The sequence below is a fragment of the Mya arenaria genome, chromosome 13 (assembly GCF_026914265.1).
Source record: "Mya arenaria isolate MELC-2E11 chromosome 13, ASM2691426v1".
NCBI lineage: Eukaryota > Metazoa > Mollusca > Bivalvia > Myida > Myidae > Mya > Mya arenaria.
Window position 1 is genome coordinate 2,784,583 of NC_069134.1, and position 14,393 is coordinate 2,798,975.

The window sequence follows — 14,393 nt, forward strand, 5'->3', positions numbered from 1 at the left end:
TGGGGGGGGGGGGAGGTGAGAGAAAAAAGTTGAGGTATTGTGGTTGCCTTGGTGTTGTTGTTGTAGGTATCGGTGTGAAAAATATAGAACCTTGACCATAACTCGGAAGATGTTGCCAGAGACAATATGCTCATGTGTAGCAAGGCCCATAACTCTGGCGTAAATGGTTAATAAGTTATGCCGTTATTTTGAATGAAAAGAAGAACAGACGAGGCAGTGTTGTTTGCTCAGTGGTGTATTTGTTAGGGTTTACTATGTCATTCCAGCTGAATGAATTTTTGTTATTTGTTTGTTCACGTTTCATGTAGGCATTGGTACTTGTCTGTTGTTGGTGTTGATTCTTGGTACATGTTTGTTGTTGGTGTTGATTCTTGGTACATGTATGTTGTTGGTGTTGATTCTTGGTACATGTTTGTTGTTGGTGTTGATTCTTGGTACATGTTTGTTGTTGGTGTTGATTCTTGGTACATGTTTGTTGTTGGTGTTGATTCTTGGTACATGTATGTTGTTGGTGTTGATTCTTGGTACATGTATGTTGTTGGTGTTGATTCTTGGTACATGTTTGTTGTTGGTGTTGATTCTTGGTACATGTCTGTTGTTGGTGTTGATTCTTGGTACATGTCTGTTGTTGGTGTTGATTCTTGGTACATGTATGTTGTTGGTGTTGATTCTTGGTACATGTTTGTTGTTGGTGTTGATTCTTGGTACATGTCTGTTGTTGGTGTTGATTCTTGGTACATGTTTGTTGTTGGTGTTGATTCTTGGTACATGTTTGTTGTTGGTGTTGATTCTTGGTACATGTTTGTTGTTGGTGTTGATTCTTGGTACATGTTTGCTGTTGGTGTTGATTCTTGGTACATGTTTGTTGTTGGTGTTGATTCTTGGTACATGTTTGTTGTTGGTGTTGATTATTGGTACATGTTTGCTGTTGGTGTTGATTCTTGGTACATGTTTGTTGTTGGTGTTGATTATTGGTACATGTTTGTTGTTGGTGTTGATTATTGGTACATGTTTGTTGTTGGTGTTGATTCTTGGTACATGTATGTTGTTGGTGTTGATTCTTGGTACATGTATGTTGTTGGTGTTGATTCTTGGTACATGTTTGTTGTTGGTGTTGATTCTTGGTACATGTTTGTTGTTGGTGTTGATTCTTGGTACATGTTTGTTGTTGGTGTTGATTCTTGGTACATGTTTGTTGTTGGTGTTGATTCTTGGTACATGTTTGTTGTTAGTGTTGATTCTTGGTACATGTTTGTTGTTGGTGTTGATTCTTGGTACATGTTTGTTGTTGGTGTTGATTCTTGGTACATGTTTGTTGTTGGTGTTGATTCTTGGTACATGTTTGTTGTTGGTGTTGATTCTTGGTACATGTTTGTTGTTGGTGTTGATTCTTGGTACATGTATGTTGTTGGTGTTGATTATTGGTACATGTATGTTGTTGGTGTTGATTATTGGTACATGTTTGTTGTTGGTGTTGATTCTTGGTACATGTATGTTGTTGGTGTTGGTTCTTGGTACATGTTTGTTGTTGGTGTTGATTCTTGGTACATGTATGTTGTTGGTGTTGGTTCTCGGTACATGTATGTTGTTGGTGTTGATTCTTGGTACATGTTTGTTGTTGGTGTTGATTCTTGGTACATGTATGTTGTTGGTGTCGGTGTTGTCTTCATGTTGGGATCTATATAGAAGAGGCATTTGTTGAGAAATATACAATGAATTTTACAGAGGGCATTCTACTGTATTTAAGAGCAGTGTCTCATGGAGACAGCTTCCTCACGTGTCAACGTATACAAAGAATTTTTATTATTTTTCAATTTTTCAGAGAAAATCATGTTGCATATATACAAGTTGAGTTACAATCAAGGTGATATATTTGGAATCTTGATGGCATTTTATATGTGTAGCTATTGGGTATACAAATGATATTAAGTGTTGTTAATTTTCCCCAATATAGTTTTCACCAGTTCAACGGAAGTTACTGTGTCACTATTTATATACATGTACCTGTTTTCCATATATAGGTATATCCACAGGGAGTTCACTCAATTTATAGCTCGACTATTCGAAGAATAAGGAGAGCTATACTACCAACACTGGTGTCGGCGTCACACCTTGGTTAAGGTTTTGCATGTTAGCAAGTTTAAGTCATTATCTCAGTAAATACATTATTTATTGCATTGAAACTTTGGATATGTTTTCCCAACTATCTAACCTACTTAATAAATGAAGTTAGATAACACTGTTTTGAATATAATTCAAATAAAAAGCCTTTATTATTTGACTTAGATTTTTGGTTTAGGTTTTGCATGTAAGCACACATAGGTCAATATCTCAGCAACTACTTGATGTATTGCATGGAGACTTTTTACAATTGGACTCAACCTTCAAATCTACTTAAATAACCAAGTTAGATAACTCTAGTTTGCAATAAATTCAAATAGTTGCCCTTTATTATTCGACATTAACATTCTGGTTAGGGTTTTGCATGTAACCACTTTTAAGTCAATACCTCAGCGAATACATCATGTATTGCATTGAAACATTACACACAGGCTCCTAACCATTTAACCTTCTTAATTAATCAAGTACCGTAAGATAACTCTATCTTGCATATTATATAATTTTTGCCCCTTTATTATGCGACTTATAAATTTATAAATTTTGGTTAAGGTCTTCCTTGTTAGCACACATAGGATAATATCTCAGGAACTACTTGATGTATTGCATTGAGACTTAATACAATGGTACACAACCACCCAACCTACTTGAATAACCAAGTTAAATAACTGTATTTTGCAAATAATGGCCCTTTATTATTAGACTTAGAAATTTTGGTTAAAATTTTGCATGTAACCACATTTATGTTAATATCTCAGCAAATACAAATTGTATGTATTGCATTGAAATCTAATCTAACAGTGATCCATGCATGTTTCGCCAAAACTTTTCAATCCTTAAACTGAAAAGCGGCGGAATAGTTGAGTGCGCTGTCTCTGTGACAACTCTTGTTAGTCTTTAAAATATATATATAGGGTAAAAAAATGAGAGAAACCCCCATGGATATATCATGTTTTCCCTATACACTGTGTATATCATGTTTTCCCTATACACTGTACATTGTGTTTACAGTAAAACTGCGATCACTCAAGGACGCCGGGGTCCGAGCTGAAACCTTGAGGAAACCGATGTTTCGAACGACCGGAGTTTCAATTTTTCTGATATGAAATATCTTTCAGTGTATTTTAAGTTAGAGATTGTCAAACCGACTGTTAACTACGACACCGATTATGTGTTGCATTGTGGAAATCGCTCATATGTTCAAAGGCTGTTGTCTACTAAATGTAAAAGAAAAAAACAATTATAAATGAATAAATAGTTATGTTTATTATACAAAAAGCACATTTTCTAAATAAGCAACATTTAAATATGACAGTACATATTATGGCATTAGTCAGATTTAAGTTTCGCAAAATCAAGAATTGATGATTGGCACATCTTGTCTGTCTTGCGAAACTGTTCAAACTCATAATTATCTTCTCAAATGCCCTTATCAACTTATAGCAGTCATGCGTAAACAGTGATAAACTGTTTTTCACACCTTATGAAATTTCCTTTCAGCAGTTGTTGCAATTTTTACAACTTGTGAATTTTTTAACATCTAGCTATTGTTTGTTTATTTTGGAACAGGCGTTTGGGAAAAAGTGTGAAATTATGACTTCGAGGGAGCCATAAGGTTTTGTGCATGATTTGCGGACCGGCTGTTGTGCTCGACTCCTCGACTTATTTTGGTTTTGATGCAGCGTCAGTATATTTTATATGATAATAGAAGGAAAAATGTTCGGCACCAAGCTCTGACCTCGAGGGACCGCCGGTTCTCGAATGACCGCCTGTTCGATTGACAGCAGTTTTACTGTATCATGTTTTCCCTATACACTGTACACTGTGTATATCATGTTTTCCCTATACAATGTACACTGTATATCATGTTTTCCCTATACACTGTACACTGTGTATAGCATGTTTTCCATATACCTGGTATATCATGTTATGCAATAGTTATATTCCCTGTTTGTCAGTATTATCTATTGGAATGTTGTCCTGTTGTAATTCTGATTCTTAAATAGTATATTTATAGGTTTGTGATGGCTAGTTATTGTAGTGTTAACATTTAAAACATATTAGTTTTATGTTGTTTTAATGGTTTGAACATAATTTTATCAACTATAGCTTTTTTATTGATTGTAATTAATACATGTATCCTTTTTCTTTTATTCTTTTTCACAACTTTCATGGATATTAACATGTACATGTAGAATGTTAAAATACGAGCGTACACCATTACATGAACAGTGGGTAGAAACATTTTCACCTTTGTGTCCGTTTTCTTGATGTCACATGTTGCATGTGACATTAATGCATGAACAGAGTGATCGAGAATAGACTTTTGGATGTACAGGCCAAAATTCTTCCACTAGTGTTTGGATTAAGAAAAGGAAGGAGCCTTGCTAAATTAATTCCAGTATTTGGACAGCATTTTACAGTTGTCTTTCTTGTGCTATTTTCAACAACTTGAACAGAGGCAAGATAAATTCCATCAGGCCCCAATTTCTCGAAACTTCTTAAGTCCCTTATAACAGGATTAAGCTAATCTCACTATTTTTGTTGTTCTATAAAATGTGTTATATTTTCTTCTTCAAATTTTTTTAGAAATTATGTAGGAATAATCTATATGATTATCAGAATAAACCATTTTTCATTTATCAAAATCCATTTTCAGTATGTATTTTGGCTTATTGAAATAAGCGACTTAAGCCTGTTAAGCTTAAGAAGTTTCGAGAAATTGGGGCCAGGTCATCCATACTGGAAATGTATCCAGATTTTCTGTAAGGTATTTGTATTTTAAACATGAAAGAGATCCTTAGACTTGTCATATTTGAATATAAGTTATATTTGAAATGTTTCTAATTTATGAATAAAAGGATTGATTTAACAAATAAATATACTGGTCATATTTGATGAGTGCTTGGTAGCTGACCAGCCAATGACTGTGATTATCCTTTATGAGCGGTGCTATTTTAACGAGCTTATTGAGTGATTTTTAATTTTCATAAGTATCACGAAAGATCAGTATTGATACAAATAACACAGTTATTTCAGTGTATTGATGCAATATTGTTTGGTACAGTATGAACAGCATGTTAGTACCTACTAGAATTCAATAATTTAATAATACATGTATATACTTTTGTTTCTGTAGTTGTTTATTTTGTTACTCAATGTTACTAAAAAACACTAGTGTATTATTATTATTATGCCCCTATTAAAATTTCTGATGGGGGGGGGGGGGGTGCATAATGTTTGAATTGGGCGGGGGGGGGGGGGTGCATAATGTTTGACAAACATCTCTTGTTATTATTATTTTGATATTATTATTATTATTATTATTATCATTCGGTCATTGTGTTTTAACTGGATGTTTGTTTCAATCATTACAATGGTCTGATCTAACAAGGCCTGACACAACCATGTATGTACATGTAAGTATATAATTCAAGCCATGTATCTGTTATTCAGTCGTATGATTTTCTGTGCCCAACAGGTCATTTACGTTGAACGACTGCATTCATTTATGAGTAATTTAAGATTATGAACAAGTTTGGTTTATTGTTGCTAGCGTTTTATCTTCAGGTAAATAAATGCATTTACGGAAACAAATACATTGCTCTAATGTTTATTGTATCTGTTCAAATGAGAATGACTTGTGTGCAAACACTATGTATATGAGAGTGAGGTACAAATGTACACATAGTGTAAAACTGAGAGGGACAGTGGGTAGAACCATGGCTGATGACGAGCCCTTACTGAGTGGACTGATGGTGACATAATGTGACGGATGACAAGCGCTTAACACTGCCTCTGGATTGGTTCATTTTTGTCATGAGACGTTAGTTGACGCAATATAGTTGCGGTCACAAGCAGCCGCCGGCGTCGGACGTTGCTTTTTAGTATGTGTTATTTATACATAGAGGAAACTGAAATAGATGGGATTAGTTTAAAATTACCTGTGGTAAAGCTGCACTATAATATGTTTGTCATGTTCGTTGCAAAATTGCCTGTATTTTTTTGGCATGACTGTCGTAACACACTGTTACCGTGACAAAATATGTGTTACCGAGGCGAGGTCGCCTGAAACTATCATACCGAGTGTAAGAGAAGATAACAGACCGAAAATCCCATTACAAAAGAAATCCGGAAAAATGGAGTTTGGCACGAGGGATACGGGCCGAAAGCGGGGTCAAGTGGCTGAGTTAGATCCCTCTTGAAATTGCGTTCATTGCGTCAATGTACCTACTGTTTCTAAATGCTAATAACAAACAAGCCCCTAATCCTGATTTCAATATTAATCACGAATGCTATCATCCTGGATTACTAACCGGCTAACGTGTGCATACGTTTTTAAACGTTAACACGTGTTTAAAGAATAAGTAATAAATTCAATATCATGAGGATAAGTGTATAGCCCATTACCGATATGACTAAGAATAACGGTATTTTCTCTCGAGTTATTGCTTTTCTATTGCAAAAAGTAACTGTGCTCTGATTTTCTCTTATATTTAAATCAATTTTAAGAGGTAGATTTAACATGTGACAATATACCCGGCAAGTGCCAAGTTTAATTGCTTATTTATATAGCGTAACGACAGCTAGGACAACACGTCATTTACAATAAAACCTGGACGTCATTTACAATAAAACCTGGACGTCATTTACAATAAAACCTGGACGTCGTTCAACCTAGATTTTATATGATTTTGTAATCTTTACTTCCAGAATATTCTTCTTTATATAAGGTGGTCTTATAATACCGCTTCATAACGTTTTATATAAATTTGTTTACACAATGCCAGTCGAAATACACAGACTGTCAGTGACATGTGTGTTTTTCTGGTTTCCGTGAACAATTAAATAAATGTGATATTTTGTGAATATAAACAGGAACGGGTTTCTATTTTAAGTTTAGGCATTACGCTGTATTCCTCGAAATAGTTTCAGGAGTCTATGTTTTCGTTCTTTTATGACTCACAATATGTCAGTGCCAAGCCTGACTTCAGCACCCTTTAAACTGTTAAAATCGCCGATAATCATTTCTCATATACTGCAGCAGATCTAGACGATCATATCTAAAATCAAATGAGTTAAAAGGGGGGATGTGAGCATTTAAGCTACTATGTAATAATGTGTTGTGCGGTTCCAAGGAGCGAAAGAATCTTCCAGGTATCTATAATCTATAAATACGCGATGTGACTGATATATACGTGATATCGGTCTGACAGGTTTCCTTCCTATGTATATGTTTGATTGGCATGATAGACGGGATATCTGAACTAATGTCGATATGTAAGATATAAATAGTAGAACTTTAGAAGTTGAACTTGACGGGAGACGCCCGAGTTTCAAGGTGGCTGCCAAACTTGTATGGATGATTCAGAGAGTCCGGTCATATTTAATACACGTATGGCAAAACTTTTCAGGGCACAAAGAAATACTTTCTTGAAAAACGATGTTAAGTCAATATCCAGTGCAAAGGTGACTTTTTGAGTTCTAGGTCAGAGGCCTGTTGAAAAAAGCACTGGTCGGTCGGACAATGCATCCAACATGCGTGATATACGAACACGAGACAATGCTTTCCTATCCTGTGACTCATATGTAGAAAAAATGTGGAAACGAGTGCAAATCAGTGTCAGTTTTCTTCAGTATTCCCAGGCGGACTTCAAGATTTTTCAAGAAACAAGGTAACACTGCACGTTACCGCACGGTGCAATCGCACTGTTACATATACACATGTATATATATGTGACAGGACATGTACTGTAGCTCGGTCGACGACCATACCGTGACTTGTTGAATCAACTACATGTATAGATGAACATCACTTATCAAATCATATTTGCCTGTGTTTGATATGTAAACAGTATATATAGCTTCTTCATGTCGTGTCGGCGCCCCAGACGGGTCAGAAGGCGGGCCGTGACTTTGGAGGACAATCAAGTTTCCGTCAGCCGCGAGCATCCCGGCCGCTGTGCTGCGATCACGAAGTACGAGTGCGCGGGCGTTTTTTTTTTGTCAAGCTGAGTTGCAAATATAATTTGCAATGATTATAGTTGCATGTGTATCACCGCCAACTAAATGTTTGGCACGCATACTAGGGACTATGTTCTTTACCGATATAACTGCATTGATAATGCAATTCAGTGTTTTACAATTAATGCGTTGTCGGAGCAAGTGTGGGTTTTTTTGTATAATAACTATAAATGCCGAATATTTTATTTAATACATAACGTCGATTTTCGTCATTGGACGCATAAGCTTCCCGAATGAACCGAGTGCCAGCATAGAAGTGCCCCTTTGTACAGTGCATGTCCCACCAGAGGGGCGGATACAAGAGTTGGCGTTTGAATGTGCACTGGGCACTTTCAAGTGGAGTGCAACTAAGAAGGTATACGCCCCCTTTACGAGGAATTCGAAAATAAATGCTTTTAATGAGTAAATTAGCACTAAGGTCGTTTCAAGAATTGAATGGCTTAACCATTATATCTGCAATAGTGCCCCCGTCTAAAATCCGTTACTGAACCAGCGTCTCCTATCGGTTTGTCTTCGGAACTTTTCCTTTTTGTAACCGAGTCCCAGCTACGTTAGTTCAAGGTCAATGTTTAAGTCCGGTTCGGAATATTAGAGATCATCATGTGTCTTGCCTCGAGGATTTCGAAACGACGTATTGACGACTCGCCCGCAGAACATTACGGCCTTCTTGGTTCTCGCAAATGTCGCACTTTGTGGTGAATTTTACAAACAGACCAATTAAAATTATATCAACTATGCTTCCCTTGAAGATGAAATGCGATTTAGTCCGATCGATTTAGCCAGAGAGCCATCTTTTGTAGCAGTTCTTTGGTTTGATTTCATAATGACTAAATGTACCCCTACTCCAGTTAACTGGCTTTAGGGAGTATCAGTCAGTTCCGTCGACTATTGGCAACCTGACAGTCATGGTTATTAGTATACTCAAGTATTTGCGTCATACTATAATTAACCACAGTATGAGTTGGCATCTTCCCATTGTAATCAATCAGGCCGAAAAAAAAAATGTCCGTTTCGGGTAACCCGACCCTACCTATAAAAATGCGCCGACCCTAACAATTTTTACCGTTTCTGAGCAAAAAAAAAATATTCGTTAGCGAATAGAGTTACGAAGGGCGGATAAATGCAGATTTTAATCAGAATTATTGTGTATATGATAAAACAAAGTCAGGCAATGACAGTAATGTAGGAAAGACTGTTATGTGCAAGAAAATACTCTGAACTTACGACAGATTTTGAAAAAAATAATCCCTACCTACCGTACCTAGAAATTTTGGGAAGGTTACCCTAAACAAACATTTGTTTTTGGCCTCATTATGAAAGAAGATCGTGCAGCATCTATGTTCGCTTTTGTTGTAATATAAACCTAACCGTGCGTAACTAGGCAAACCTAGATATTTTGTTTACGTTTATATGCTGATGTAAACCCGTTTACTAGTTTGCATGTTCTTATATATTTAGAAAATATTAAAGCTTCATTAAAACGCCTTTTTTTAAACAATGATTATTTTTAAGCTGATGTTTTAGTTTACAGGTGTTTTTGTCTTCTGCCGATTTCCGTGCAAGAATGTTTCTGTTAATAGCATCGCTGACTCAAGTCTATCGCGGTATCGGTGATAAAAAAGCTATCTTGATTCTTTCCAAAGCGTTCAAGTGCAAAATACGGATTACTCAATTACTTAATATTCTAGGAATCTCTTGACTTTAAAAAAATACATGACAGAACAAATACTAAGTTTTCGAATTGTATTCTCTTCTTTCATATAACAACGGTGAACCAAACAATGATGATTTACCTCATTAAACAATATGTATATCACATCACGTCAACGCTAAGTAACAACAATAGACACTAAATATACTCATATCAATCAATACATATTCAAACTAAAATGACAAAAGGTTAAAGTGGTCTCAAACCCTTTAAACACTGCCATTTTAGTCATTGAATTGAGACTTTTTAATGTACAGTGCCAGAGGTCTTGTGCTAGTGCCAGCATAAACATAAAGCAAGCCAAGAAAGCATTTCACTATGTCGCCAACTTCCAATCCATAAAGATGGTTGACAATACATTTATATTAGGCACAGAAATTAACATTGTGAAACTGGTCAGACCACTTACAAATAAGAGACAATTTAGTCAACATATTACGTCTCTTATTAGGGTGGTTTAAAATACATAAATAAAACAAGAAAAAAAATAAGTGACATTGACAATAAGAAGAAAAAAATCTCTTTTTTTAACCACCCATATAAACAATTTCTACAAATAATGTCGAAAATGAGCACAGAAATATCATATGCTTTCATATTACCGGTATAATAATATAGGTTTGCATTCTTTTTGTCTTCACAGAAAACAATTTAACAGCTCCGATTCTCATAGTCATAAAATTGTCAATGATATCCTATTCTGTGATAAGCATATACTACGTATACAGAACTGCTGTTCTTGCTCCACTATTAACATTGGGGACTATGAAAATCTCTTGTCTGCTGTTTTGCGAAACTGCAAGAACTTTGTGATGAGATCTTCTTAGAGGTTCCACAAGTTCATGCACAATGCCCAAATGAAAAAGAAATGAACGATGTATGCAACACTGTATTCCAAGCCTCTAAGAATCTGGCAGGCAGTCTGATAAGATTTCTTTGGCACTTGAAGTCATCTTGCTAGGAAAACTAATGTCAAATTCCACAATCAAATCCCCTCTTCGTGATGACTGTTTCGGCTGAGGAAGGCCCTCCCCCTGAATACGCTTTACGGAGTTGGGCTTGATAATCTCGTGCAACCGGAGAGGAATCTTCCGACCGTCTATGGTGGGTACTTGTAATGTGGTTCCACACAATGCCTGAAATGACAATGAAGGTAATTTTTAACTTAACATTTTAGATTTTTGACCTACAATAAAATCTGACCTAGACTCAGTTCATGAACCATACATGTAGCTCCAGATAAGCAGAGCAGATGCATAATTATTATAATCACATAAAAATATATTCATTGAAAGAACTAAAACAATGACAATTCTTTAAAAACAATGACAATTCTTTTTTTATGATTTAATTATGTATACTCTTAAGCGCAGAATATTTATGATTATGCATTTAAACTTACCTGTTTTAGGGAAATTTTTGCCTTGTACCGGATGTCAGTACCATCTCTGGTAAACATTGGGTGTGGCTTATCCTTTATCACAAACACTATATCTGCTGGTACATTATTCGGTGTTTGGTCACCTTCTTTTGGAAAAGTTATTTTAGTTCCAGCTTTCCAACCTGACTTTACATCAATTGTCAATATCTTGTCCTCCATTCTTGTTGATCTACCATCAGGGTTCAGAACTTTTCTGGTAATTTTAAGTTTCTTTGTGCACCCTTTGTAAATGTCTTCTAGTGACACTTGTAAGTCTCTAACAACAGCATTGTCCTGGTGTTTTCTGCGAGGCATACCATGCCCCATACCACCACCACCAAACCCTCCAAATCCAAAGGGATCATCATCGGTTTCCATAGATTCCTGGCCACTCATTCCAGGTCCGAAATGCGATGTTCTGAACCCTTGCCCTTGGCCATGTGGACCCCCACCGAAACTGAAGAAGTTCTCGAAAGGATTTTCGTCACCAAAGAACATTCGGAAAGTTTCCCTGGGGTTGCCCTGGTAAGTGTAATGAGCCCCACCATTGCCACCACCACCCCCGCCGCCGCCACCAGCCTTCAACCCATCCTCACCGTACTTGTCATAGATCTCTTTCTTCTGTTTGTCACTAAGCACATCATAAGCTTCCGAGATCTCTTTAAATTTATCCTCTGCATTGGGCGATTTGTTCTTGTCGGGATGATATTTGAGGGCCATTTTTCTGTAGCCCTTCTTAATTTCTGCTTCCGATGCATCCCGCGACACACCCAATACCTTGTAATAGTCCTTACCCATATTAAAGGCACACACTAAATGTTCACAACAAAATATATATTGCAGTCTCCTTATTGCTCTTGTTAGTATTTGAGTTGATGTGGCGCAGCTGTGGGTTTTAAACACCAACAGAAAGAGAAAGAATGTTCTCGATTTTTCCACTGTTTACGTCACATCCTCGAGAATCTTCCAATGAAATCAGAGACAAAATATTTTCCACCAATGAAATCATGCAACATATAAAGGCTACGCCTACATCTGACATATTTTAAGAAGGAAATTCCCATGACCTATATTTTTGACAGCGGGGTTAACAATTATAAGTATGCATATAAACATTGAATCGAGCATTTAATTGGAAAAGAAACGTTTAAAAAAGTTAAATATAATTTCAATAAAGATTTTATGTTATTTATTTGATCATATTGAAACAAGGACATATGGATTAGGTTGCGCGCGGAAATTAGTCTTAAATTAAATCTGCTGTATGTTGGTATGCCTCCCTAGAAAAAGCAGACAACAATTAAAAAGCAATAAGGAAAATTACCTTTACATGTGTTACCTCCCTTTACAATAATTCGCTTTTGGGGCCGTATAATTACTTGTTAATACCTGGGACCAATAATAATCCTACTGCCAGGTATTACTACTAATAGGTTTTGAGTCTTTAAAATGCCAAAATGACTTGTAAAAAGAAATATCAAATAAAATTGCATTGATGCTTTTAAGATATAGATAAAGATAAGATAACATATAAGGGTTATTTAAAGTCGACAAGGCGTAATACAAATAACAGCTCACAGAGCTTTTTTAACCGACTATATCTTAACGTAATGTAGAAATATAACATATATTATGACTATAAAATAGTAGGAATAGTAAGACATGAATAGTCTCAGCATACATAACAAACGCATGTAAATGTACCTTCTAGATGGCCCGCAGTGCCAAGTGAATGCGGTGGTGTTGCTTACCTAAGATATTTGGCGGGGATTTTACCAGCAGTTTATCCCCGCGGTGCGAGGATTTTACCTGGGATTGGCTGGACCGAAAGTCAAAGTCCCAGCAATTCCCCGGACCTGGGGCGTGTGGTTACAATTGATTGGTGCCCAACGACGGTATAAAATAGTATAATAAGACTAAAACAAGGTGCTTGAGACCAATATATTTTTAATCAAGTTCAACTTGAATAATGTTAGACAAATATATAATGAGTAACATAAAAAATGTTGATATAATGTTGGCCTTTGTCTGATCTGTGATGCGCTCCTGGTAAGACTGTAATGGCTACTGGTGCGTTAGTCGCCTGTGCGGATGTACTTTTCGGCGGTGGTGTCAACAAAGTATTCTTGGATATTGTACATCATATGCAGCATGCTGTGTCTACGTCGCTGTTCAAAAGTCATCCAGTTGAGGCAACTTGAAGACCGTTTTGGAGTTCTTGGCGAGTAGTTATCTGCGCTGTACCTGCTCAATAGGTTTATATACAGCCTGTTAATAAGGGTCCTATACAGTTGAGACATTTTCTAGTACTTTGCAGGAAACTTCCTTAACTGGTGGCGTGCATTCCTTGATAGGAAATTGGATATTGAAAAGCATTCATTTTCTTTTCTTTCATTATCATTTCTCATATCAGAACAGTAAATGCTTTTTTTAGTATCACTTCATCAGAACAGTAGGCGGATCTCTTACTCAATAAGTAGTGTACAATTAAATTACAACGATATTCACTCCTAAACAACATAGCACAGGTATAGCTTTTTCTGATCTGAAGTTCTTGTTAGCAACCTACATACATGTATGTAAAATGCATGATCTGTTCTTTTTCTGTCTACTTGCATTTTTTTACTGTGTTGTTTGTATTGCTATGTAGTCTTGCCTTAATTTGCATTGTTTTGTACTCTGGCATTATTTTGCATAGTTAGGATTTTGTATTACTGCCTTATTTTGCATTGTGTTGCTGGCATTATTTTGTCTTTTGGTAAGCTGCTTTAGAAAATATCATGCATGTCTGTTTATCTTGTATAACCTTGATACCTGTAACCTAGCATTATTGTGATTTTCTGTGTCTTTTGGTTAGCTGCTTTAGAACATGTCATGCATGTCTGTTTATCTTGTATAACCTGGATACCTGTAACCTAGCATTATTGTGATTTTCTGTGTGCATATTGTCAGTAATTATATAATATTCAATAATTTAAAGCAAATGATTTAATTCTATTTTTATGAGTATCATGCTAATCAGGTCACTTCAAATCTTATTTGAGCTGATATTTTGATTTCTTAGGCCATTTTTTAAACACACACACTTGTGTCATTTACAATTTTTTTTTTACTTGAACT

General features: G+C 36.0%; 1 protein-coding gene across 1 annotated transcript; it reads right to left on the reverse strand.

Annotated features, from left to right (window-relative positions):
- Positions 1 to 9,871: 9,871 nt before the first annotated feature.
- LOC128214849 (dnaJ homolog subfamily B member 5-like) lies at positions 9,872 to 12,177 on the reverse strand. Its single transcript, XM_052921531.1, has 2 exons — positions 11,256 to 12,177; positions 9,872 to 10,989 (listed from the first exon to the last, which is right to left on the reverse strand). The coding sequence occupies exons 1-2, from the start codon at positions 12,069 to 12,071 to the stop codon at positions 10,756 to 10,758; spliced, it is 1,050 nt and encodes a 349-aa protein (XP_052777491.1). The 5' UTR covers positions 12,072 to 12,177; the 3' UTR covers positions 9,872 to 10,755.
- Positions 12,178 to 14,393: the final 2,216 nt, after the last annotated feature.